This window comes from Macrotis lagotis, chromosome 4 (assembly GCF_037893015.1).
Source record: "Macrotis lagotis isolate mMagLag1 chromosome 4, bilby.v1.9.chrom.fasta, whole genome shotgun sequence".
Classification (NCBI taxonomy): Eukaryota; Metazoa; Chordata; class Mammalia; order Peramelemorphia; family Peramelidae; genus Macrotis; species Macrotis lagotis.
Genome location: NC_133661.1, coordinates 78,259,542 through 78,283,633, shown reverse-complemented (window position 1 = coordinate 78,283,633; position 24,092 = coordinate 78,259,542). Strand labels below are relative to the sequence as shown.

General features: G+C 34.1%; 1 protein-coding gene across 12 annotated transcripts in view; it reads left to right on the top strand.

Moving 5' to 3' along the window:
- The window catches only part of LCOR (ligand dependent nuclear receptor corepressor), a 137,282-nt gene that overhangs the window by 90,714 nt on the left and 22,476 nt on the right, over positions 1–24,092 (top strand). For 11 of the 12 annotated variants that reach the window (XM_074233226.1, XM_074233233.1, XM_074233234.1 and 8 more), the window contains one exon: positions 3,957–4,050. In XM_074233226.1, the coding sequence (XP_074089327.1) occupies positions 3,957–4,050 (94 nt within the window). Of the gene's footprint in view, positions 1–3,956; positions 4,051–6,644; positions 15,212–24,092 lie in introns of those variants that run through there. The other variant, XM_074233237.1, reaches the window with a different exon arrangement.

Sequence of the window (24,092 nt, the reverse complement as noted above, 5' to 3'; positions counted from 1 at the left end):
ATTAAAATATTAAAATCTGTTGTGAGAGTTATTCAGTCTCTAGTAGGTATGCTTGTTTATTTTACTGAGTGTCACTACTTTACAGTGCTGGAGTTAAGGATCAGTATGACAGTACCTAGTCCAAACATGTGTTAGGTACTCTTGCTAATCCAGTTTCCAACCATATCCCAGTTGCATACCGTATAGGTTGGAAATCCCTAGTTTAGGATGAGTATCATGGACTAGAAAAAGTTATGTTATAGAAGGAAAAGGTGTAGGAAAATAAATCACTCATCACAAGTTTTGACCTATGTCAAAATCTTCATAAACAAGAAAGTTAATTAAATGTCCCTCTTTGAAGTTTGTTTTTGGAGGGTTGTTGAGGTGGTTTATGTTTTGAATTAGTGAAAAGTATCAATTATTCAGTCTACTGTATTGTATACAAAGTCAAATGAAATCTATTTTTGGCAGATGAGCAAAATTTATAATTATACATATTCAAATCTATCATCTCTTGTCATAGATATAAATCTAGAATAAGTAAGTCCCTGGCTTGTTACAGTAAACATTTAATTTTAGTAATAGATAAATAGCTTTTTCCTAAAAATTCCCCTTAAATTTTCAAGTAGGTCAAATATTCCCTTTTAATTATATCTTTGTAATGGTAAGTACCTTTAAACAAGGCAGTGTTTGGATTATTATAAATTTTATTATTTAAAGTTTTTAAGACATACCTTTTTGTAAGTGGCATAGTTTTATTACATATACTGTGGTGGAGCAGAGGGAGAGAGATCATCTCAACTGGAAAGCATTAACTTCAAAAAAATCGATTTTATAAAACATTTGTTTGCCTCTTGAGATTTCTGTAAACAATTTCCATAATTTTACTTTTAAAAAATTATCCAAAAACTTGCTTTTGGAATTGTTTTCTTGTGTTTAGTTAATGTAATTATAATCTTATTTAGGAAATAGTTCATGTTTGATAGATTATATATTAATACCATATTTGAATTTGTTACTTTATCATTATATTTTCAGTGTAAGAAAGTAAACATTTATTAAACGCCTGCCATGTGCCTATGCTAAATATTGGGCTTACTGAAAAAGACAAAAACACCACATCTGCCTTCAAGGAGCCTACATTCTAAAGTACAGAAAATAGCATTTAATAAGCTATGTACATAAACTACACAAATGTAGAATAGATTGAAGATCTTTCTCCCCCCCCCCCCCCCCCCCCCGAGTGATACTGTCAATAAGAAAGTCTTCCGTGATCAAAATGTTTGAAGAATTTCCTAACTAGACAAAGTATAAATGATCATATGGCCATTTCACTGCTGATAGTGTACTCTTTGCAAAACTAGGGCCTTTCTGATTAGATTTTTAAGGAGTTGTGGTGGGTTTTTTTCCTACTATAGTTTTTTGCACTCTGCAGATGTAGACCTCACCTTTAATAAAAGTCTTCATGAGTTCCTGTGTTAAAATAATTTATTTCCTTTGTGTGATGCCAAGAGTGTAAATAGATTGATCTTTGAACAGCAGATACACAGTCTCTTGCCAGCCTTATTAAAACTTTCTTGGATTTTAATCTTAGTATAATCTTTTGTTTTATTACCAGAATAGCTGCACAGTATGCATTTTTGAAGGATTTATAATAGTGTTTAATTAGTTAAGCTTTAAACTGAGTGATAAATTTATATTATCAAAAGTAGTGGTATTATAGTTGAAAAATTATTTTATCAACATCATTATTGTGGTTTTTCTTTATAAAAAGAAACCATATTTGGTTAATTAAAACTTCCATTTAGACTTAAAATGGATGCCTTTGGAAATGTTACTTGTGGTATCAGATGGATTTTTAAAAATATGAATACTTTTAATCTTGACAGTATAACAGTTTATAACAGCCTGTGTAGTAGGAATGAGAAGGTACCCAGGAGTCCTATATCTCTCTATCTCCAGAGAGAGGGAAACAAGATTTCAGAGATCTGCTACTGGTCACCTGGTAGCAGAGAGTTTTTAATATTAATGTAACATATTAATTTTGCCTGTATTTATTGTAAAGCATATCTGAAATTATGGGATGGTTTTGATAAAATTAGTTTAAGTTTAATTGTTAATGCTTTATACAAAATGTAATTTTCTTATACAATGTTATACACAGATGGTAGCAGTGTTAATATTTGGAGTATTCTTGGTTAATAAAGCATGCTTCTCTTCCTCCCCCTCCCCTCCCCCCCTTTAAAAACATTTTTCTTTTATTTAAGGCAATGGGATCAAGTGACTTGCCTAAAGTCACACAGCTAGGCAATTAGTAAGTGTCTGAGTTTTGATTTGAACTCAAGTCCTCCAGACTCCAGGGTCCCTGCTTCACCTAACTGCTACCAAGGATGCTTTCTTAAATGGCATTTCATCTTTGTTGCTTTATCTTTCTGAAATTTGGCATATCAGCTTGCTGTTTTTTGTTAAACAAAAACATTTAAACCATTCTTCCTATTAACTTCCACTTAGAGGTGAATTTCTGACCAGGACCAATTCATATTATGCACTTAAAATTTGATGAATTATGTAGGAAAGGCTATGGGGTGTAGTAGAAAAAGAAGCAGCCTTAGATCACTAAACTTGAAGTCATAAGGATGAGTTCAGATTCCAGCTGAACTTTTTGTGTCACCTTGATTAATTCTTTTCATTCTCTCCAGGTGTCATTTTCCCAATGTATAAATTAAGGTGGTTGGACTAGATGATCTCCAAGATCTCTTCAGATTTGTGATCTTGGATTTTAACCAAATGTCTATGAAATCACATTAACTATAGTGACACCTATTCCCACTTTTTGGAATTTCTATGTATGATGTAATGTAAACAACACTGACCTTAGAGCTGAAAATGGCATAATTTCAAATTCCATATCTGATAACTGTGTGACCATGGGCATGTCACTAAGCCACTCTTAGCCTCAGTTTTCTGATTTGTAAAATGAGGATAATGCCATTAACTCTCCCTCATGAGTTTGTATAGATTCAGTGTGACAGTCATTGTCCATAAAGTTCTCTGTTAACCCTAATCAGTCAACAAGCATTTATCATTGTCTTTCTTTAAAAAAAACATAACATTCTGCTGTAACCTAACAAAAATATTTTTTACAATTAAGTTATTATAATTATGTTTGTAAATTCCCCTTTTGAACAATATTTATAAATATTTGGAAAACCCAAGATATGAATACTTTACCTTTTCCTTTTAGACTGTCTTAATTTGCAGATGTTTGATTTTATAATTTGTGACATTGAGAAACTTTGGATCTTTTTGAATTTAGAATGTCAAGGCCAGTTGGTCTCATGAAAAACAAAACAATATAAATTGATTTTTCTTTCTTTTCTTTTTTTTCCAGATCAATGAGAGATTAGGTGACCTGCCCAAGGTCACACAGCTAGGCAATTATTAAGTGTCTGAGACTGCATTTGTATTTAGGTACTCCTGACTCCAGGGCAGGTGCTCTACCCACTGTGCCACCTAGCTGCCCCTTAAATCGATATTTCTAGTATTTTATTTTATCTTTGATAGTGTTGTGAAATGTCTCAACTTTTGAGAGGTTAGGAACCAGTCTCTCATTAATTTTTAGTCATGTTAGCCATGAGGACTAGATCTTTGTTTTCACTGGTAAAAGGAACCCTGTTCTACTATGTAGTTTGATGCCTACTATGAAGCTAATAATTTTTTTCTCAGTGTATGCTTCTTGAATTTTCCCCTCCCTTTTAAGAGTCCTTTTGGGGATTGGGAATGGTGAATGGGAAATCTGATGGGGTGGCCTATATGATATATAGTATAGTAATTTGACTTAATGATTTATGATTCAGAATAAATCAGTATGGTTATTTATCCATATAGTAGGCCAACCGATTTAATTTTAATCCCAACAGAGTTCATAGTTAGACCTAGTTTTTCACATTCTCAGGTGTTCCTTTGTGTTTCTACAGACGGTGTCCTTGATTTGTCCACTAAGAAAAGTCCATGTGCTGGCAGCACTTCCCTCAGCCATTCTCCAGGTTGCTCCAATACTCAAGGGAACGGGTAAGGGAAATTTTGCAACTTTCTCATAATCTATCATAAGTGATTATTGCAGATTAATATTAATCTCATATTTAAAACAAATGGAAATCCTTCAGAGTAATGATTTTTATGGTTGATCTTTTCTAAAGTCAACCATTAGTCCACCTCTTAAGAAAAACTGCATTCTGAAATTTGGTAGTACAGGCCAGTCGTTTTACTTTAGTTTTATTAAGTTAAGAACTTGGCAAGAATGCATTTGTATTTTTGGATGTTCATTGTTTGACATGTGAGTAAAGAACTTTAATCAAATATTACAGAGTTTAAAGTATATCAGTTACAGTCTTTTAAGTTGAAGATTTTGGATGAGAAGTGAACTTCATTACAGAACTTGGTACATAAGGAATTTGGGGGTTTTAGTAAATGAACTGCAAGTATAATCTCCAGTGTTGACAGTTCATAAAATAATAATGGTACTTTCTGTTGCTTCTTTTAACAGAATGGGGTTGATGTGGAGTGTTTATAGTTAATTACCTCTATCAGGACAATATACAATCTTTATAAAATTAGTTTTTGTAGCACTGTGAAAATAAAAGTGAATTCTTTGATCCTTGGAACTAGATTTCATAGTGGTGGATGATCTGGAGCCCTATATCAACCATGTATTTTTTCCTTAAAGGAACTATTTTTATTTAGAATAGATTAGAATCAAGCTACGTGGAAGAAATATTAAATTGTCATAGAATTATAGTATGTTAGCTATGAAAACCTTCCTGATAATCTAAAATGATATTTAGAATTAGCTTCAGAATATAAACCTTTTTGGAAGTTATATAAATTATGGTAGAGAGCATCAAAATGTCCTAACTTTTTGAAACACTCTTAGCTATCATTTGAAGAAGGATCCCTTCTTTGAAATGCTTTTGTAATATTAGCTACTACAATACATTTCAAATTACCCTGTTACTTTTCATGGTTCTTTTTTCCTGTCTTTTTGATATAAAAAATAAAACCTTTACTGTTAATTTTATCCATTTTGGTTTTTAAAAAGTAATTGCCTTTTCTTTTTCACCTTTCTCTTCTTCAAATATTGGTTTAAATGCAATGAATCCCTCTCTATTCTTGTATCACAATTTCATGGAACATTTGGGAGTTTTTCAGGAGCCCAAGTAGTTTTCATAAATGAAACTCTTAGCTAATCTAAGACTTAACCTGTGATTTGGTGGGAAAACCAACATAGTATTTTGCTTAAAGTTTGTCTTGGCAGTCCACAACTTCACATTGGAGATTCTTTCTCTGTTCTTTTCATTTGGTGAAACTCAAATCAAGGTCTTGAGTCTTAAGTGAGTTATTAGTACCGCCCTGTTTTTATTTGAAGTTTTGCTATTATCCTTAGGGTATTAGTTTTGCTGATCATAACACTAAGCCCACAAGAAAAAAAATCTGTTATTTTTGTAGATATAATGGGAACTATACCAGTGTGTCTAATTTCTTAAACATTCACTTTCTTGTCTAGATTTTATTAATGTTATTACTTCTTTTGGGCATGCTTTACCATTCGCCATTATTGACCTTGATAATCTGTCGTCATTGTGAAAGTCTTACACTTGCAAGCCAGTATTAGTTTGTATTTGTAGTTGTGTGGGAAAAAATGGGCTAAGAACTAGTAATTTCATGAAATAACTAACTTTTGGTAGCATACTTTGGGAGCCATCAACTTAAAATATAGATAGAAATGACTACTCTACAGAAAATAGATTTTTAAAATAAAGTTTAAAAGACATACAACATAATGTTCATAACTTGGAAATGAACTAAATTTAATAGTATATGAGGAATAAAAGTATTGGAGGTAAGAAAAGACCATTTCTTTTGAGCCTGGCACATCTTAAATGGAGAATCAGAGGTTTCTCATTCATTGTGTTTCTCATTGTATTTAAATGAAGCAGTATGGTAAGTTGTTAACATGCAGCTTCATTGCTAGTGGCAGAACCACTTCGAGTGTAAAAGAATTATAAATTGTTTGGAGTTGTTTATTTTTTTGATGATGAGCAGCAATTTTTTTGTGTGGATTAAGAGTACCCTATCTATGGCCTCCACTATTGTGAATAACAGTTCAAGCTTTTGTAGCAAGGTTGTCCAATGTGTGTTGAATGTGTTGCATTTTAAAGTCATTCGGCTTACTCTTTTATTACTGTACTTGTTTAGTGGTAACGTCACATTAATAACACAGCTGTATATAGAACTATGGAGACTGACGATTACTTTGTAATTTATAATTAAGGTGCTATTTTCAGACAGTTGCGCGAAGCCTTTCTCCTCCGAAAATTTGTGAACCCAACCAGAGACCAGCTGACAGGTTTCATTTTTCTTTGTCCAAAAAGCTCCTGGTTTTTGTTTTTTTGTTTTTTGTTTTTGTTTTGTTTTTGTTTTTGTTTTTTGGTGGACAAGTTTTAAAATGACTGCTGAGACCTTTTTTAAATTTTAGAGAGAGAGAAAATAAATAACACAAAGTGATGTTACCCAAGCAAGGCCTTCTAATAAAGGAGTGGTCCCCTCACCCATCCCTCCCTACCTGTGCAAGTCCTGCTCACATCAGTTTCCTTCCATCCAATTAGGCGACCTGGGAGACCCAGCCAGCACCGTCCGGACGGACTTCGGAGTGGTGATGGGGTACCTCCAAGAAGCCTACAGGATGGAACCAGGGAAGGTTTTGGCCACTCTACATCTCTCAAAGTTCCGCTGGCGCGATCACTGCAGATTAGTGAAGAACTACTGAGCAGAAACCAGTTCTCCTCAGCTGCCAGCCTTGGGTCATCTGGATTGCAGAATCATGGCCAACATTTAATCTTATCCAGGGAGGCCTCTTGGGCAAAACCACATTATGAATTCAACTTCAGCCGCATGAAATTCAGGGGAAATGGTGCACTCAGCAACATCAGTGACCTTCCTTTTATTACAGAAAATTCTGCCTTTCAAAAAATGGCACTTCAAACTAAGCAAGATGGAAAAAAGGACGTGAGCCATTCATCTCCTGTAGATTTAAAGATACCACAAGTCCGAGGCATGGACCTTTCATGGGAGTCCCGCACTGGTGATCAGTACAGCTATAGTTCTTTGGTCATGGGTTCACAAACGGAGAGCGCGCTTAGTAAAAAGTTAAGGGCTATTCTTCCAAAACAAAACAGAAGAAATATGCTGGATGCTGGACCGGATTCTTGGGGCTCAGATGCTGAGCAGTCTACCTCTGGACAACCATATCCCACATCGGATCAAGAAGGAGACCCAGGTTCCAAGCAGCCTCGGAAGAAAAGAGGGAGATATAGACAGTACAACAGTGAAATACTGGAGGAAGCAATCTCGGTGGTTATGAGTGGAAAAATGAGTGTTTCCAAAGCTCAGAGTATTTATGGGATTCCCCACAGTACACTGGAGTACAAAGTAAAGGAGAGGCTGGGCACTTTGAAAAACCCTCCAAAGAAAAAGATGAAATTAATGAGGTCGGAGGGTCCAGATGTTTCAGTAAAGATTGAATTAGATCCCCAGGGAGAGGCAGCACAAAGTGCAAATGAATCAAAAGATGAGTAGGAATACTGTAGAGTGCCAATTACTTTACAAACTGGGTGAGCACTACTGCATTGTTCAGTTTTCATTGAATGCACCTGACTCCATTTACTGTAACACTTGTTCTTTGCAGATTTTGCATGGACACCCAGGTGAAAGGTGCATTGTGAATGTTGCATTTTTGAAATTTTCCATGTGCAGTATGGCTCAAAATATCTTTTTTATTTTTTCCCTTTGGCCTTTTGCATGTTTCTCTACGATTTTAGAGAATTGAGTTACCTCACAGAGAATGCAGATATGTGGACGTGGACTCCTTGCCTGTAGAGCCAGTGTGCTTTTTTTGGGGGGGGGGGGAGTTACTGTCATATTTATCTCTTTTTTTTAAGGCCACTTTTAAAACCCAACTCTCTTCTACTTGGAGCTTTATTGTTCATAATTAGGAAGCCATCTTTAACTAGAACATTATTCAGAATTTTCTTTCTCCTTGGATCCAGCTAATTGAAGTATTATAATAAAGTACTTGCTCTTTAGATAGCATAAATCTCTTGAGCTCATGGAGATTAGTTATCTCCTTAATAATTATAAGTAATCAATTGGGTCTAATTACATTTAATTTTTTCTTACAAAAATTGAATTGATTTAACATTAATAATCTGTTTAGTGCTCACCCAGTAGGGAGGGGGGAGGGGGAAAGGTACATACACTACCTTCAAAAATACTTCAGTTAATTCTTTGTAAACACTACCTTCACTTGTAATTTTGTTTGGGATTTTCTAAGGGTAGGATTTGATCTCACCAGTTTGTGAGGATGTAGCCTTATCTCATGGAGGACAAGCTCCGTTTTTTACTCAGGAGCAGTCAGGGTACATTTAATGATACGATAGAGTATGCCTCATTTTTAGTAAAATTAGGTTTCTTTGAAACCTTAAGCCCTTTTTACAGATGTGATTATGCGTTTACTAACTACTATGTGTAGTTCCAGCAACTGATTTAAATTATTTCAGATCTGTATATTAGGGTTGGGGAAATAGGGAAGGGAAATGTGTATAACTGTGATCTTTTAAAAATGATCTCTTGACATTACAACCTCAGTAATTTGCCCAAATTACCACATTGATGAAGGATCCATTTTTTTGTGTGTGTTGAGAGAAAAAAGAAAAAAAACCCAAAGGTAGCCTAATCTGATTTAGGCTACACATCATGTTTAGCTATAATTCAGTTATTGCTAAAGATCCTTAGGGTGTTTCCTTTTTAAATAACTCATTTGCTAGTAGCAGGGGTTTTTTTTTTTATTCAGCATCAATTCTCCCTCCTTCCTTCTCCCTTTCCAGTTTAACAGTAATAAGTTTCAGTAATATATTTTTAATGGTTGCTTAGCACACAATACAATTTCAGTTCATGTTAATATAAGCACTCCTTAAACTTTTTTTTTGAGGTGAGTTTTTAAAACTCCAGTAGACTGAGAACTAAGTTTAGCCAATACATTCTTCTAGTATATCTGCAGCAACCATTTATAACTGGGTGAAGCCCACAGGTTTTAATGCTATAGAAGTCAGAATTATCCACTACAAAACAATAAAAACACTGCATACATCCAATAAATTAAAATCAGTTGGGAAGGAATTTTAGGTCCTCTCAGTTTTTTAATTGCTCAACCAAAAGAATTATTATTGGCTTTTATATATAAAATTAAAACAAGTGTTGTTCTTGGGTGTTGATTAAATTGAAGTTGGTGACTGCGAATAGATACCAATATTTCAAAGGGCAGGAGGACTAGGTAGGCCCAAGACTGCAAAATTTTGTTTGTGTGAAAACTCTGGAGCAGTTAATTAAATTGGCCTTTTAAAGTTAAGCATATTTATATATTTTTTTCTGTGCATCTTATCAGTTCAAAGGTTAGGCACACCATTGATGTCACTTAAAAATACGCACTGCTCATTTTTAACATAGACTGGGCTTGGGACCCTTGTTTGCTTCGGTTACTTTATGTGATGATTTGAATGAGCCTGCTTCCTCTTAGATTTCTAGTTGTCAGCTGATAATAACAAGGAGTTTGAGTTCAGTACCAGTATGTAAACTGCAGTATTTTCTAGCATAGCTTGAAATTGCAATAAAAATGCATTGTTAAATGTGTGGCTTCATCTGCTGTTGAAGGAAGTTGTAGAAAGTTTGCTGCAAGCAAAGGGCTAAATTTTTAAAGGAAGCCTCCTATTTTCCACTTTTTTTTGTCAGCACATAATTAATTGTGTATACTAGTGCCTTCTTGTATTTTACTTGGATTATTCAGTAGCTAGAGCGTGTTACAAAAAGGCCCTTGTGAATGCAGTTAATTTGTGCGTGTGCTATTTTTTGATTTGCAGACAGATATCATTAAAGGCCCATTTAAAAATTTGGCCCTAAAAGTTCAATTTTTGTAGAGTTTTCCTGTTCGGAGAGGTTTAACCCTATATGGTAGTCTTATTTAAGTGATGTATGAGTTGAGTTTTGTAAAACTTTGTCATTGTAGTGTACATTGGAGTGATCATTTTACTAACATAAATATTTTCTATGTGTGTTTCAGTGGATGACAATCGAGCAGCAGAAGAATGGTGTGCCTACCCTTTAATGCTGCAGTTTAAAAAGAGAACTTGTATTGTGTCATTTCAGATTGTAGGCTAAGAATTGTAAATAGTGAAAATTTGAGTACTTCTATTATTTGCTTTGGTTTAGAAAGTGAATTTAAAAACAAACCAAACTCTAATTGTTCTCAGATTAAATGTCCTGAGACCTGAAGATTGTAATATTCATGTCTGTGAAGCTTTTTAACATTACACTTGAGATCAGTGACGACTTAATATTCAGGTAAACTTCCTTTTCAGAGAAGCTTTTGAACAAGCATATTTCCTCCAAAGGTCTCTTGTGTTGGCTTTTTAAAATTTTTTTAAGTAGATTTTTTTTAAAGCACTAATTGCATTACATTGGTAACTGCAATATAAAATAGCCATTATTGTTTTGTGAAGCATGGTTGGAATTAGTTAGTGGTCCCTTTTGAATTTCATGAGCCTCTCAAAAAAAGACAAAACGAAAAAAAACAAAAACAAAAAAAGCTGCTGAATATTTCAAAAGATATATATTTTACCTTATTGTAGGTTTTGTAAAGTTAGTTTGTAATATTCAGGTGCACTTTTAATGTTAAATTTTGTTCTCAAAGTTCCATTATACCATGTGTTTCTTGAAGTGGTTCATCACATGGCTGGCTATCAATCTAGGTGCTGCAGTGATCCCTTTAATTTTTACTTCTCTCTTGATTTGCCGCTATGCTGTATTGGCACTTTCAGTGTAGATGTACTAGTTGTGTTTTGGATCATCTTCAGTATGTAATGGGGGATTGTCTTAATAGCATGCCTAATTTCTGCTGACCAGAGTTTGCAGGGCCCAGACCCCAGTTGCTTTTTTTGTAATGGGAAAATGTAGTTTATTTGTCACAAAATCCCTCTTTCTCACATCTTTTTTGATAAGTGGATGATAATGCTACTAGGTCAGGGATATGTATTTAGAACTTGTTATTCCTACCTTTTTGTGAGAGAATGCTGATAACAATACACAAGCTCATAACACTGTTGTAGTGAAAACACTAAGTGATTCTGTGGAAGGATTTCTTTCTGGAATATTTATCACTAGTTTTTTTGATTCCCAAGGCAGTGTACTTCATGTGTAGTCATCAAGTTTGGCAGTAATATAGTCTTTCATGATAGTGTGTTAAGTAGGTCAACAGGAAGTTAAGTGGTTATGAACAATTAGCAGTCAGCTGTGAAATTTTTCCCTGTTTCAGGTACCATGAAAGATAAAGTTGTTTCCTTTCACAAAAGAAGCATTTTATATTTGTGTGTACAATACTTTAAAGTATTAAGTTTGCTGTTTTTTTTAAAAATAGATGTTGCTTAGTAAGCCTTTGCTGCAGCAGATCATAAATATGAGTAAGGCTTTGTGTGATAGGGGTCCTTGTTTGGAGTTAACTGTCTGATTCTGGTGAGCAAGCTCAAAAAGTGTGAAGTTTATTAGCTTTATTTTTACCATATTTCCTTTCCAGTGTTGAAGTGCTTTTAAAAACTCGTTATTTAGTACCAATCATTACCTCAACCAATTGGCATTTTCATACCCTAACATTTTACCCTAGCCCTAATAGTAGCTGTAAGGGATCAGTTATTCTAATCCTTTGGCACCATAGGAAATTTAATAATTGTTTAATGTTTTTCCTTGAAGGAACTCCATACTGTATGCAAAACTTACTGTTTGTAAAGGCTGTGACATAGCCATTTTCTTTCATTGAGAGGTAGTTAAGAATATGATAACTCCATTTCACCTAGGAATATAGAATGGGGGGGGCTATCCCAAAATAATAGACCCCTTTAACACCTCTGCCTCTCTTGGAATTTACCTGACACTTAATAGGACTCCATCTGTGTTTTTGTCATCCTTGGTAGAACTTGATGCTTGTATATATTTGTAAGTTTTGGGGAGATAAATTGAATTTCCATTTAAATTTGCAATTTTGAGTAGCTAGCAACTATATACTAGATTGCCAGGTGTCATTTATTTATAGCTGTTTCCCCTTTGGCTTTGAACCGCTCACTTTTTCTTTTTTGTTTTCTTTTACCTGTCTGAATGCCAGAGGACATTTTTCACATGAACCATTTTTCCTCTTTATTCGTACTGTCTTCGGTAATAGAAGATTGACAGTGAACTGAAAGCTCCTAAACAAAACATACTGTGTTTCATGGAAAATTTATAAAAATTTGATGAGCAAAGTCTTCTTGGCTTTCATGAAGTAGTAGGCCATTTTCCTTGTTACTACCTTCCTTTCCAATTTTGGCTTTATGTTGAGATTACCATTGAAAGCTTAATGGTCTAAACAGCCTACTAGTTAATAGGTTACTACATTGTATGGGCCAGAGAGATACTCTATTCTTAGAAAAATTCTCTTCAATCACTAACAAGAAAAGTTAACTTTGTGGTGCATAGAATACAAATCCTCAGATCTTTCTGTTTGGTTTTCTTAGGATAAGTCTGGTTACAACTGGTCAGATTATATGATATAATATGGCAATTGAAGGGAAACTTGGAGAGAGATTCCGTGCAATTAACCCCTTTATCTCCAAAATTACCTTGCTGTAGCCTTTTTTTAAAAAAAAAATTATAAATTAGCCCTGTAGCATAACCTTATAGCTGTGAGCCCTAACTCTTATGAAGGAGAGGGAGATGACGGGGGCGGGAAGGAGAAGGAGGAGGAGATAAAGCTGTATGGGCTTTTGAGAGAAACTAGGTTGAAATAAAGATGGCAGAGTGTAAACTTTCTGTCTTAAACTCTGAAAAACTAGTAAGAGGACACACTGTAAATAAAGTTGAGCCATCTGTATTTCTTGAGTCATATCTTCTAGATCCTCTTTATAGCCATTTGGGAGAAACATCTAGATTAGTATATGTTAAATTGGCAAACATAAACATGTCAGTATGAGTACAGATTACTGATACTATAACTTGTTGGAGGGTACTTTTAAGTTTTCTGGTTGATTTATAGCTATGTATTGAAATAGCTAAAAGAGATTCTGAAGAAGCCTAAAAGTAAGCACTTTTAGTTAATCACAGATTAATTGGATGGAGCAAGTATTGTAGTCATATTTAATCTATATTATTTGTATGTAAAAATTGAGCTGTTTATCTTGGCTTAGACTGTTATTGAACAGTCTTAAGGTAATTATTTTTAGACACTGGAAATGACCCTATACATACATACCAAAAAAAACAAAAACAAAGCAGTTACACCTATTCAACAATCCATACCTCTTAGACTTGTAGGTTTGTCTTGGGCAAAGAATTTGTGAAACTATTACCAGTATTAGTGCAGTCTTGGATTCCTTGTTCTGCATAATTGCTCCCTTTCTCAGGTATCATCCTGAAACACTAATTTAAAAATAATCTCTTTAGAGATTAATTTCTCAGTGGATAGTGTGGAAGGGACTGGACATAGGACACTGATACAGTAGAACAGACTATAGCAGTTACTAGCCAAATGAAATTGAGATCTAAACTATTTTCTGCCCCCATCAGAATAATGGGGACACTTACCAATTGAGTTTAATAAGTACTTGGTGCTGCACTTCTAAAAACACTTTTTCTTTTTCAAAGGTGATTTTTTTTTCCTTAATTTTTGAAGCACGAGCAGTACATTTTACTGTCACTATTAAAGCACTTGTCTGACATTTTTAAAATACTGGAAAAGGGATAATTCAGCACTTTTTCTGTTACAACACTAAAGTCTTAATTTATCTTGTCTTCAGAGTCTTAGGTACTGTAAGTTGTAGAATGATTAAAAGAAAAAGAAAACAAAACAAACCATCTCCTAATGTGGGGTCAGATCACATTTATATAAACAAATCTTTGTCTTAAGGGAAAAAAAAGATAACATATTATACCTTCCAGGCAACTCCAGTGGTTTGCTTGATCTTTCTCTCATTTCGTTAAGCTAATTTTAGGGCTTAGGAATTTGGATTTGAGAGAAAGTCAGGGGAATATTCCCCCCAAATGAAAAATCGTGTCAGATCATTTTTGTCACTAGGAAAATGGGTAGGGATTCTCTCTCCCTTTTATGTCTTCAGGGAATGAGCAGTATTTAGAATCTTTGGCTGAAATTCAAGCCTTTTTACCATGTAAATTTTTAATATTTGCTCACTGACATGCTTTTTACATCAGAGGACTGAAAAAATGATTCTTAATGTTTTTAAGTTGTGGAATGGTATATTTCTAAAAATGAGGGGTGGGGTGGGGAAATAATTACATAGGTTAGAATACCAGCATTAGTCAGTTTAAGGAATTTTAGTATGTAATAGCAAAGTGTTTGATTAAAAACCTAATCCTGAATTGGTAGTCTGTAATTAGGTGCTTTCTGATTTAGGAGATAAATAGTCTTTGGTTATTGATATGATCGGTTGTATGCCGTGTTGTCGGAAAACCAGACTTTTAAAGGTAGAAACTTTTATCGGACTCCCACTTGTTGTTTGTACTAATGGGATTTATACTTTATAGCAGCTTATTGCTGCTTTGAAAAGAAATGTATACAACATACTTTCAGAGTGTTTGCTCATAATTCTTTATAACCTCCACTTGTTAAATTAAATTGTCAGACATGGGTATTTTATCAGTCCACTATGTAAAGTTAAGACTAATGTGCTTAGGAAGCCGACTTGTTCACACTGTTTAAGAACCCTCAGGGACAGTTGACACACTCTTCGAACTCAATTCAGGTACTTCTACTCTATTCCTAAACCTAGCAGTGACTTGTATTTTTTTGTTTTGCTTTTCTTTTGAAGTGCTGGTAGCACATCCTTGATGAATGTCAACTTAAAACTCAGTTCAGGTATCCAGGTATAACTCAGCCAAACGGATTTTAAAGCTGCATATAACTCTCCAGCACACAGTGCCTCAGACACTTATAGTGGCATTCTGTATATTCAGTTATTACTACTGAACAGATAACATGGGGGTTCCTGTTAACAATGTATTGTAAGAGATATATGTATGTGTGTGTGTGTGAGAATATGTATGTGTATGCACACACACACACACACACACACACACACACACATAGTTAAACTATATACTTTAAAATGCCACTAATAGCCAGCACAACTAAAGTAAATGACATTCCCAGCTGCTTCTATAAATTATATAGAGGCAGTTCCTTAATGTGGCTCTTGCTTCTTCACCATGACTACTACTAAATTCAAGCACTGGTCCTTGGGTGTCTGACCTCTACATTCTAGTTATGCAATGTATTTAGAGAATTCTGTGCACTGGCCACTGTGATGGAACCAATGGACCACAAGTGCTTTGAGTTTATTAGTAGTGATTCTGCCAAAGTCGGTGTTAACATTATTTAGTATGTAAAAATGTCAAAGAATCAGCAGAGGTGGGGAGGGGTTAATTAGGGGGAAGGGGGGGGTTTCCTGCACAGAGGCAGGCATTTTCATCTACTTGGTAGTCTTGAACCTCTTGATGGCAAGTTTCTTCTGATGTGAAGTTCTAATTAGTCCTTTGCATCTTTAGAGATGAGTTTACAAGAGTGAGTAAGAATCTTTAAACATACATCTTTTAGTTACTATGTAGTAACAAAACTGATTATTCCTCTGCTTTATTATTTGATATCTTACATATGAAAAGAATTCTCTTTCCATTTGTATAATCCATAGTTTTTGAAGATATGAAAAATGGCATTTATCAGATTTCTAGAAGCTCAAGTGTCATGAAAAAATATAACAGGAACCCCTTTTACTCTTATGGACCTCATTTCAATACTGTTTACAGTTTGACGGAATTGTATAATTTAATATTTCTCTTGTACTGTAGTTTATATTTATTTACAGATTTTTTTGTACTGTGTGATTTGAACTTTTTGTTTCTTGCTATGATCAATGTTTTATGTAGTAGAGCACTTATGATCACAAATTAAGGTTTTTGGTTTGATTGCACTACATTAATTTTTTTTAATGCAGTTCTGATTTTTGACTGGACTAAATAAGCTGTGTCTTAATGTATGTGATAAGTACTTAAATTTTAATCCATGTGGTTCCCTCCCCCCCTTTTTTTTGCATTATATGTCAGAAGCGCTAGTTCTTTCGTGCATGTGTAAGATTTAATGGCTCCATTGTATTATTTGACCATGACATTTTGGAAGAACATTCCCAACTGTAATGTTGTGTATGGTAGTTCTCACTGGATGCTAGACTTTTCAAAACCACTATTCTTCTAATAAATTTTGTTGTGAAAATCTTTTAAAAGTTTTATTCTTTCACTTTGTGTTGAAATGTTTTAAATGGCATGAAATGATAAAACAACGAGTGGTAGAAGTTATAAATACACTATAAAAATGGGGGAAAATTTTTAATACAGTTTACCATAGGTGAGCTTCCAGATGAAAGCTCTTTAGAATTTTTCAAATTATAGTGTTCAGAGTCATTGTACTTGTATGATTTAGCTCTTCCCTGGGATTAATTTTTTTTTTAAGTTTATAGTGAAAATTAGAACACCATCTTTAGCAAAGCTAAGCAAATTGAAGATAAACTAACTTTTTCTTTAGAGGCTGGATTCATCTTTTTTCTGACCATATTATTATATAAGTGAATTATTTTTAAATGAAGAAAATAAAGATTTGCTTGGTTTTGCTCTTTGGAATGCTACTCTGCCTCTAGTGCGAAAATATAAGGAAAATGGTAACAGATTAAGAACCTCCTTCACCCCCCCCCCCCCAATATACAGGATTTCCGTGAAAAATATGTATTTCCTTCTATCTGGATCAATAGAGTATTACGTAATATGATACAATGCTTCTTGGCCAATAGGTATATTCAGATTATACACACACACACACACACACACACACACACACACACACACACACACACACACACAGAGTGTCTTAAGGGTGTCACGATTTTAAAAGTGTCAATAGAAATGGCAAAAGAAATTTTAAGAGCAAAATGTTTTTAGACAGTATATTTCTTAGCCTTAAGTTCTTTATGGGCCTTAGACTGCTTGAAATGATTTTCCATCTATTTTACTTTCATTGTTATTGTCCTTGGTTTTAAACGTAGTGCTACTTATGCTATCTACATATGTTTTCTGAAAAGGTTAACAGTTGTTAGACTACAGGGCTAACAGTCTTCAGTATGCTGAGCACATGTAAAATGATCCATTTTTTTGTCTTGGCACTTATCTAAAGAGTCTTTTACAGACTGTCATTAAGACTTAACTACTTAACCATAGTGTAGTTTCTATGAAAAACTCTTTAACATTCCAAATAATCAGCTTGATAAGTTTTTGGAATATAATCCAGGTAAAAATAAGAAACTGCCCTATATATTTAAGTAGATATGGTATATAGAACTCAATTTTTAGACTTAATACTTTTTGTCACTGACCATTTAACTATAGCCTGCTCTGCTTCTGTCTTCTGTTCTTCCATATTTTTTCAGTCCTCTTAGGAGAGTCTGTGACTGGGCAGAACTTACATAGATAAATTTAATTTTTACGCAGTAGGTGAATGGGTTTTGTCAAATGTTTGTCAGTCAAATTAGATCTCAGATATACTACTGGAAAGAACTCTTTAAGAAAACTTGTGGTATGTTTTGCCCACATTCACTAGTTTTCCAAATTTGGACTTTCCTATTACAGTTTTCTTTAAATGGGCATTCCTGTTATTGTTGTCATATCCCCATAAAGTGGATGGTGAATCCATTTACTTCTGAAGAGCTTTTTTTTCTTTTTTCTTTAGGGCAGTGGGGCTAAGTGATTTGCCCAACGGCACACAGGCAATTATTAAGTGTCTGAGGTTGGATTTGAACTCAGGTCCTCCTGACTCCAGGGCCAGTGCTCTGTCCACTGTGCTACCTAACTGCCTTCTAGACTATTAATACTTCCTTAACTTTGATTTTAATTAAATGTTAAATGTAGAATTAATGAAGGGAAAATGTGAATGAAATCAATATACTAATCATTATGAAAAGTACGTAGAATACAGAGGTAACCGTCCAGTTAACAAGATTTATTGGGACTTTATAGTCTACCTAGCACTTATTGTCAGGTGGTAGGGAAAAGAAAGATATATCTGAACTGAAGACATCCTCTGAAAACTCATCATGTATGGAGCAAACATGAAGTTTTGAAAATTGTGCCAGTCGAATATAAGCTCTAGAGGACCTACTTCAAGATGGAAAGGCTTTATTTAAAAATGAGACTACCAGAAAAGTAATTGTTGCCCATCCTAGTGTGGTAGTTCATTTTAAAAAATTTTTCATAGACAACTTTTAGAGGCCATCTGCTAATAATAAATGGACTTGTGTGTCACTTGCCATGCTCATGAAATCATAAATCCTTAAAGCTTAAAATAATTACACAAACATGTCTACTCACTTATTAATCTTTGACAACAAGGAATTTAAGTCCAGTTGGGTAAACAGGAAAGCCTTTTCCTCTGTTATCAACCTTATTCAACATAGATTACATACTACTCTCCCTTACACCCTCAGGGTTCTGGCCAAATTGACCTCCCTTTTTGTAGTCCTTTCTTCTCCATACCTTTGTATAAACTGGTTCTCATGTTTGGATTCTCATTATTTCTCTCTTCAAGTATAAGTAGCACTTCATTTACTGACACCTCATAGTATACCTAGCACTATACTTTATTAGGTGAGAAGGAAAAGAAATATCCGCACTAAAGATATTCTCTGATAACTCATCAGGCATGGAGAAAATTATGAGTTTGTTTTTTTTTTTTTGCAAGGCAGAGGGGCTAAGCGACTTGCCCAAGGCCACACAGCTAGGTAATTATTAAGTGTCTGAGACCAGATTTGAACTCAGGTACTCCTAACTCCAGGACTGGTGCTCTATCCACTGTGCCACCTAGCCACCCTAAAATTATGAGTTTTTGAAGGTTATGCCAGTGAAATGTAAGCTCTGCCAGGACTGATTTTCCTAAAACAGTGTTCTTAAAATGGACATTCTTGTTAAAATTGGATGGAAAGATGGAAAGTTTTAAGGCTTTTTCCTGACCACCTGAGTTTTACACAGTGCTTTCTTCAAAAAAATTTGTATTTGATTTGTATAGTGCTCACACAATTTTTTTTTTTGTGGCTAGGAAAGAGAAACACAATCGTTATGAATAGAATAAGGTTATATTATCTTTTTCTCAAGCCCATACTTACTCTGAACTTCCATGTTTCCTTGGGTCTGTCTCCTAGGTTTACAAACTTCAGTATTATCTTTGACTTTTCACTTTCCCTCACACCACATTAATCATTTGCCAAATCTTTTAATTTCAATTTCTGTAACATCTTTCATGTTTTTCCTTGTTTCTACTCAATTCTCTCCATTCCCTTTCAAATCAGACTCTCATCATCTCTTTTTTGGGGGGGAGGGTAAGGCAATGGAATTAAGTGACTTGCCCAAGGTCACCCAGCTAAGTAATTAAGTGTCTGACATGATTTGAACTCAGATCTTCCTGACTCCAGGTTCAGTGCTCTATCCACTGTGCCCCATGACTATTTTTTTTAGTACTTATCTCTAGATTCATCTAAAATTTTTTTAACATTTGTTATTAAAACTTTTGTGTTTCAAATTTTTTCCCTTTCTTCCTCCTCACCTCCCCACCCACATTGAGAAGGTAAGCAATTTTATAAAGGTTATATATGTAATCATGCAATACATTTCCATTAGTCATGTTGTGAAAGGAAACATAGACACCCCTCAAAACCTAATCTTTTTTAAAAAATTATATAAAAAGTATGCTTCATTTCTGTGTTTAAAGACACCATCTATTCTTTCTCCGGGGATGGATAGTGTTTTTTTCATCATAAGTCCTTCAGGGTTATCTTAAATCATTGTTTTGCTGAGAATAAGTCATTCACAGTTTATCTTATAATATTATTAGTTTTGTACACAGTTCATTTATCAGCTCAAAATGAGCATGGTCATTGTTTCTTATAGCACACTAGTAAAAAAAGACATAATCACAATTTGTTCAACCATTCCCAAACTGATGGGCATCACTTCTATTTCCAATACTTTGCCACTAAAAAAGAGCAGCTATAAATAGTTATGAACATATAAGTCCCTTTGCATTTTTTTATTTTTATCTCTTGGTATACAGACCTAGTCATGGCCTTGCTAGGTCAAGGAGCATGCATGGTTTTATAGTTCTTTGGGTATAGTTCCAAATTTGTCTATAGCATGGTTAAATCAATTCACAGCTTCACTAATTGTGCATTAATGTCTCATTTTCCCCATATTTAACATTTTTCTTTTCTGTCCTATTAGCCATTCCAATAGGTATGAGGTAATACCTCAGAATAGTTTCATTTTGCATTTCTCCAAGTGAGAACATTTTTTTATATATAGCTAGAGAGTTCTTTTAAAATTTATTTATTTAGAATTTTTACAATTTCCCCCCCTAATCTTGCTTCCTTTTCTCCACCCCAATATAGTTTTTATTATATCATCTGAAAACTGCTGAAGAAAATATCTGAAAATGATCTTTTGATCACTTATTAATTGGGGAATGATTCTTATTTTTATAAATTTGACTCAATTCTCTATATGTTTGAGAATTGAAATCTTTATTAGAGAAATTGTTTCAAATTTTTTTTCAGTTGCTATTCAGTTACAGTTATTCTATTATCTCCCACTTTGTCTCTGTCTTTCCTGAAGTATTTCTTTTTTTCTTACTACCTCTCTTGCCTGGCCTGCCTTCCTTTCCCTACTGTTCCCCTCCTGCTTTCTGTAAGGTAAGATAAATTTCTATAAGCAATTGAGTTTATTTTTGATTTCCTCATTGAGCCAATTCTGATGAGAGTAAGGCTCATTCCCCTCACCTCCCCCCTCTTTTCCACTGTAAAAGCCTTTTCTTGCCTCTTTATAATTATATGAGATAATTTATCTTCATTTTATCTTTCCCTTTCCATTTCTAATATACTATGCTACATTCCTGTCTTAATTTTTTGGATATTATCCCTTCATATTCATTTTACATTCTACGTCCTTTGTGTTTGTGTGTATGTGTATATTTATATAAATACATTTCTTCTAATTTTCTTAATAATGAGAAAATTCCTAATATTTACATGATTCATTTTTCCATGTTGGAATGTAAGCAGTTTAATCTTAAGTCTCTTGGGATTTCCCTTTTATGAGTATTATATTTGAAAGTCAAATTTTCTTTCTTTTTCTTCTTTTTTTGTTTTTTTGCAAGGCAATGGTGTTAAGTGCCTTATTTAAGGTGACACAGCTAGGTAATTGTGTCTGAGGCTAGATTTGAACTCCAGTCCTTCTGACTCCAGGATTGTGCCACCTAGTTGCTCCATAAAGTTAAATTTACTATTCAACTCTGGTCTTTCATCAAGAATGCTTATACATCTTCTGTTAATATTGAATATTCATTTTCCTCTCTGAAGGATTATACTCAGTTTTGCTGGGTGGGTGATTTTAGATTGTAATTATAGCTCTTTTTGCCTTCCAGAATATAACATTTCAGGTCCTCTTAGTCCTTTAATTTAGGGTTTTTTGTTTGTTTTTTGCTAGGCAATGGGGTTAAGTGGCTTGCCCAAGGCCACACAGCTAGGTAATTATTAAGTGTCTGAGGCCAGATTTGAACTCAGGTACTCCTGACTGGGGGGGGGGGGCGCTCTATCCACTGCACCACCTAGCCACCCCCCAGTCCTTTAATTTAGAAGCTGCTAAATCTTGTGTTAGCCTGACTGTGGCCTCACAGTCTAATTCAAGGATATGGAATTGTTATTTTCTTCTTGCTTTTAATATTTTCTCCTTACCCTCAGAGCTCTATAATTTGGCTATAAAACTCCTGGGAAATTTTTGGGATCTCTTTCATGAAGTAATCAGTGAATTCTTTAAATTTCTATTTTTTATCTTGTGGTTTCAGAATATTATAGCAGTTTTCCATGTAAATTTCTTATTTTTTTATTTTATTTTATTTTATTTACTCATTTATTTATTTACTCATTTACTTGTTTGTTTGTTTGTTTTGCAAGGCAAATGGGGTTAAGTGGCTTGCCCAAGGCCACACAGCTAGGTAATTATCAAGTGTCTGAGACTGGATTAGAACCCAGGTACTCCTGACTCCAGGGCCAGTGCTTTATCCACTGCACCACCTAGCTGCCCCAGCGCCCCCCCCGTGTTAATTTCTTGAAAGATGGTGTCTAGGTTCTCTTTTGGTCATGGATTTTAGGTAATACAATAATTTTTAAATTCTCCTAGATCAGTTTTTTGGGTCACAGTGAGATATTTCACATTGTTTTCTATTTTTTTTCATTCTTTTGGTTTTCTTGTTTCTTTCATTTGCTCAATTCTAATTTTTTAAGGACTTATTTTCTTCATTGAGCTTTTGTCCCTTTTTCATTTCATCAATTCCTATCTTTTGTGAGTTTTGTTTTTTTCTCCTATCAGTTCTACAAATTATTTAACATATCATATATGTATCTTCCAGTTGCCTAAATAAATTTACCATTGCAAATTTCTCTGGAATTGCATGTTCATGTATGAAATTGTATTTCAGAGTTATCACTTGGCTTTCAACTTTTCATCAGAAATATTTTAAAGTTCTCTCATCTATTAAAGATCCATGTCCCCATCTTGATGTGATAGTGTTCATTATTCTTGTGGCTTTATTCACTTCACTTCACTTAGTTTCAGTTTATACATGTCTTCCCAGATTTTTCTGAAACATCCTGCCTAGAGAACCATATTGTTCACATTTATATACCTTACTTATTTATCCATGCCCCAGGTGATAGACAACCCCTCAGTTTATAATTCTTGTTAACACAAGAATAAGTAATGTAAATTTTTTTTTACACATAGATCTTTTTACAGTTTTGATATCCTTGTAATATCAGACTTTCTGGACAGTAAAAATAAAATGTCATCTCCATTTACATATAAGGTAGTTGAGCCTCATATGAAGTTAGTGAAGGGTAGATCAAGAATTTGAATCCATTTTATATGTTACGAAGTCAGTACTCTTTCTGCTGTATTACATAAATAGACTTTATAAAAAAGTTATTGAGAAGATGTGTGGTCCTCGAGTTAAAAATACAATTAATATACGTCTAGAGGTTAAAAGACATTAATTTTTATAAAATGAAGTAATTTTCTTTGTTCTGAGAAATATATTAAATTACAAATTATTATTTAAATGCAGTGCTTGTAAAGAATGCCACAGAATGTTTTGTGACCTAGGCCTACTCTTGTTGCATATAGTTGGATGCATTTTTCTTTTTATTCCCAGTCCCTAATACATGGTCATTAAAAAATTTTTAAGTTTTGTCATTTTAAGAGTTTTTTTTTTTAAGACTGAGTTTTGCTCACTTTTTCCCCCCTTGCTTTTTAATTATGTCTTCCCAGTAAAGGATATTTTGCTCACATCGCCTGACATTGTTCATCCTGTATTTTTATGGAGAAATTACTGCAGTTGACTCAGGAACACTTGTTCCTGAACCTATGACTAGATAGAAGATGATATACCTTATGGACAATTGGTAAATACTGGAGAATTTAGGGGAAATATCAAAAGTTCTTTAATGCAATTGATTCAGCTATATTGAGGGGACAAAGCAATAATGTACAGCATCATTAATTAGAGCTAGGCCAGAACCTGTACCGCCATTTTGCAGATGAGAAAATTGAGACTCAAATTAGTGAAATGACTTAACCTGGGTTCCATGGATAATAAATAGAAGACAGAGCTAAGATAAAGCTCAGGTCTTCTGACTTCAAGTCTAGCTGCTTTCCACCATACTTAACTGCCTCCAATACAGCCTCTCACAGATTTCTAAATTTGTGGGATATCATGTATGGCCGTGTTTCATTCATTCATTCATTCATTTATTTATGGCAATGGGGTTAAGTAATTTGCCCAACTTTAATTGTCTCAGGTCAGATTTGAACTCAGGTTCTCCTGA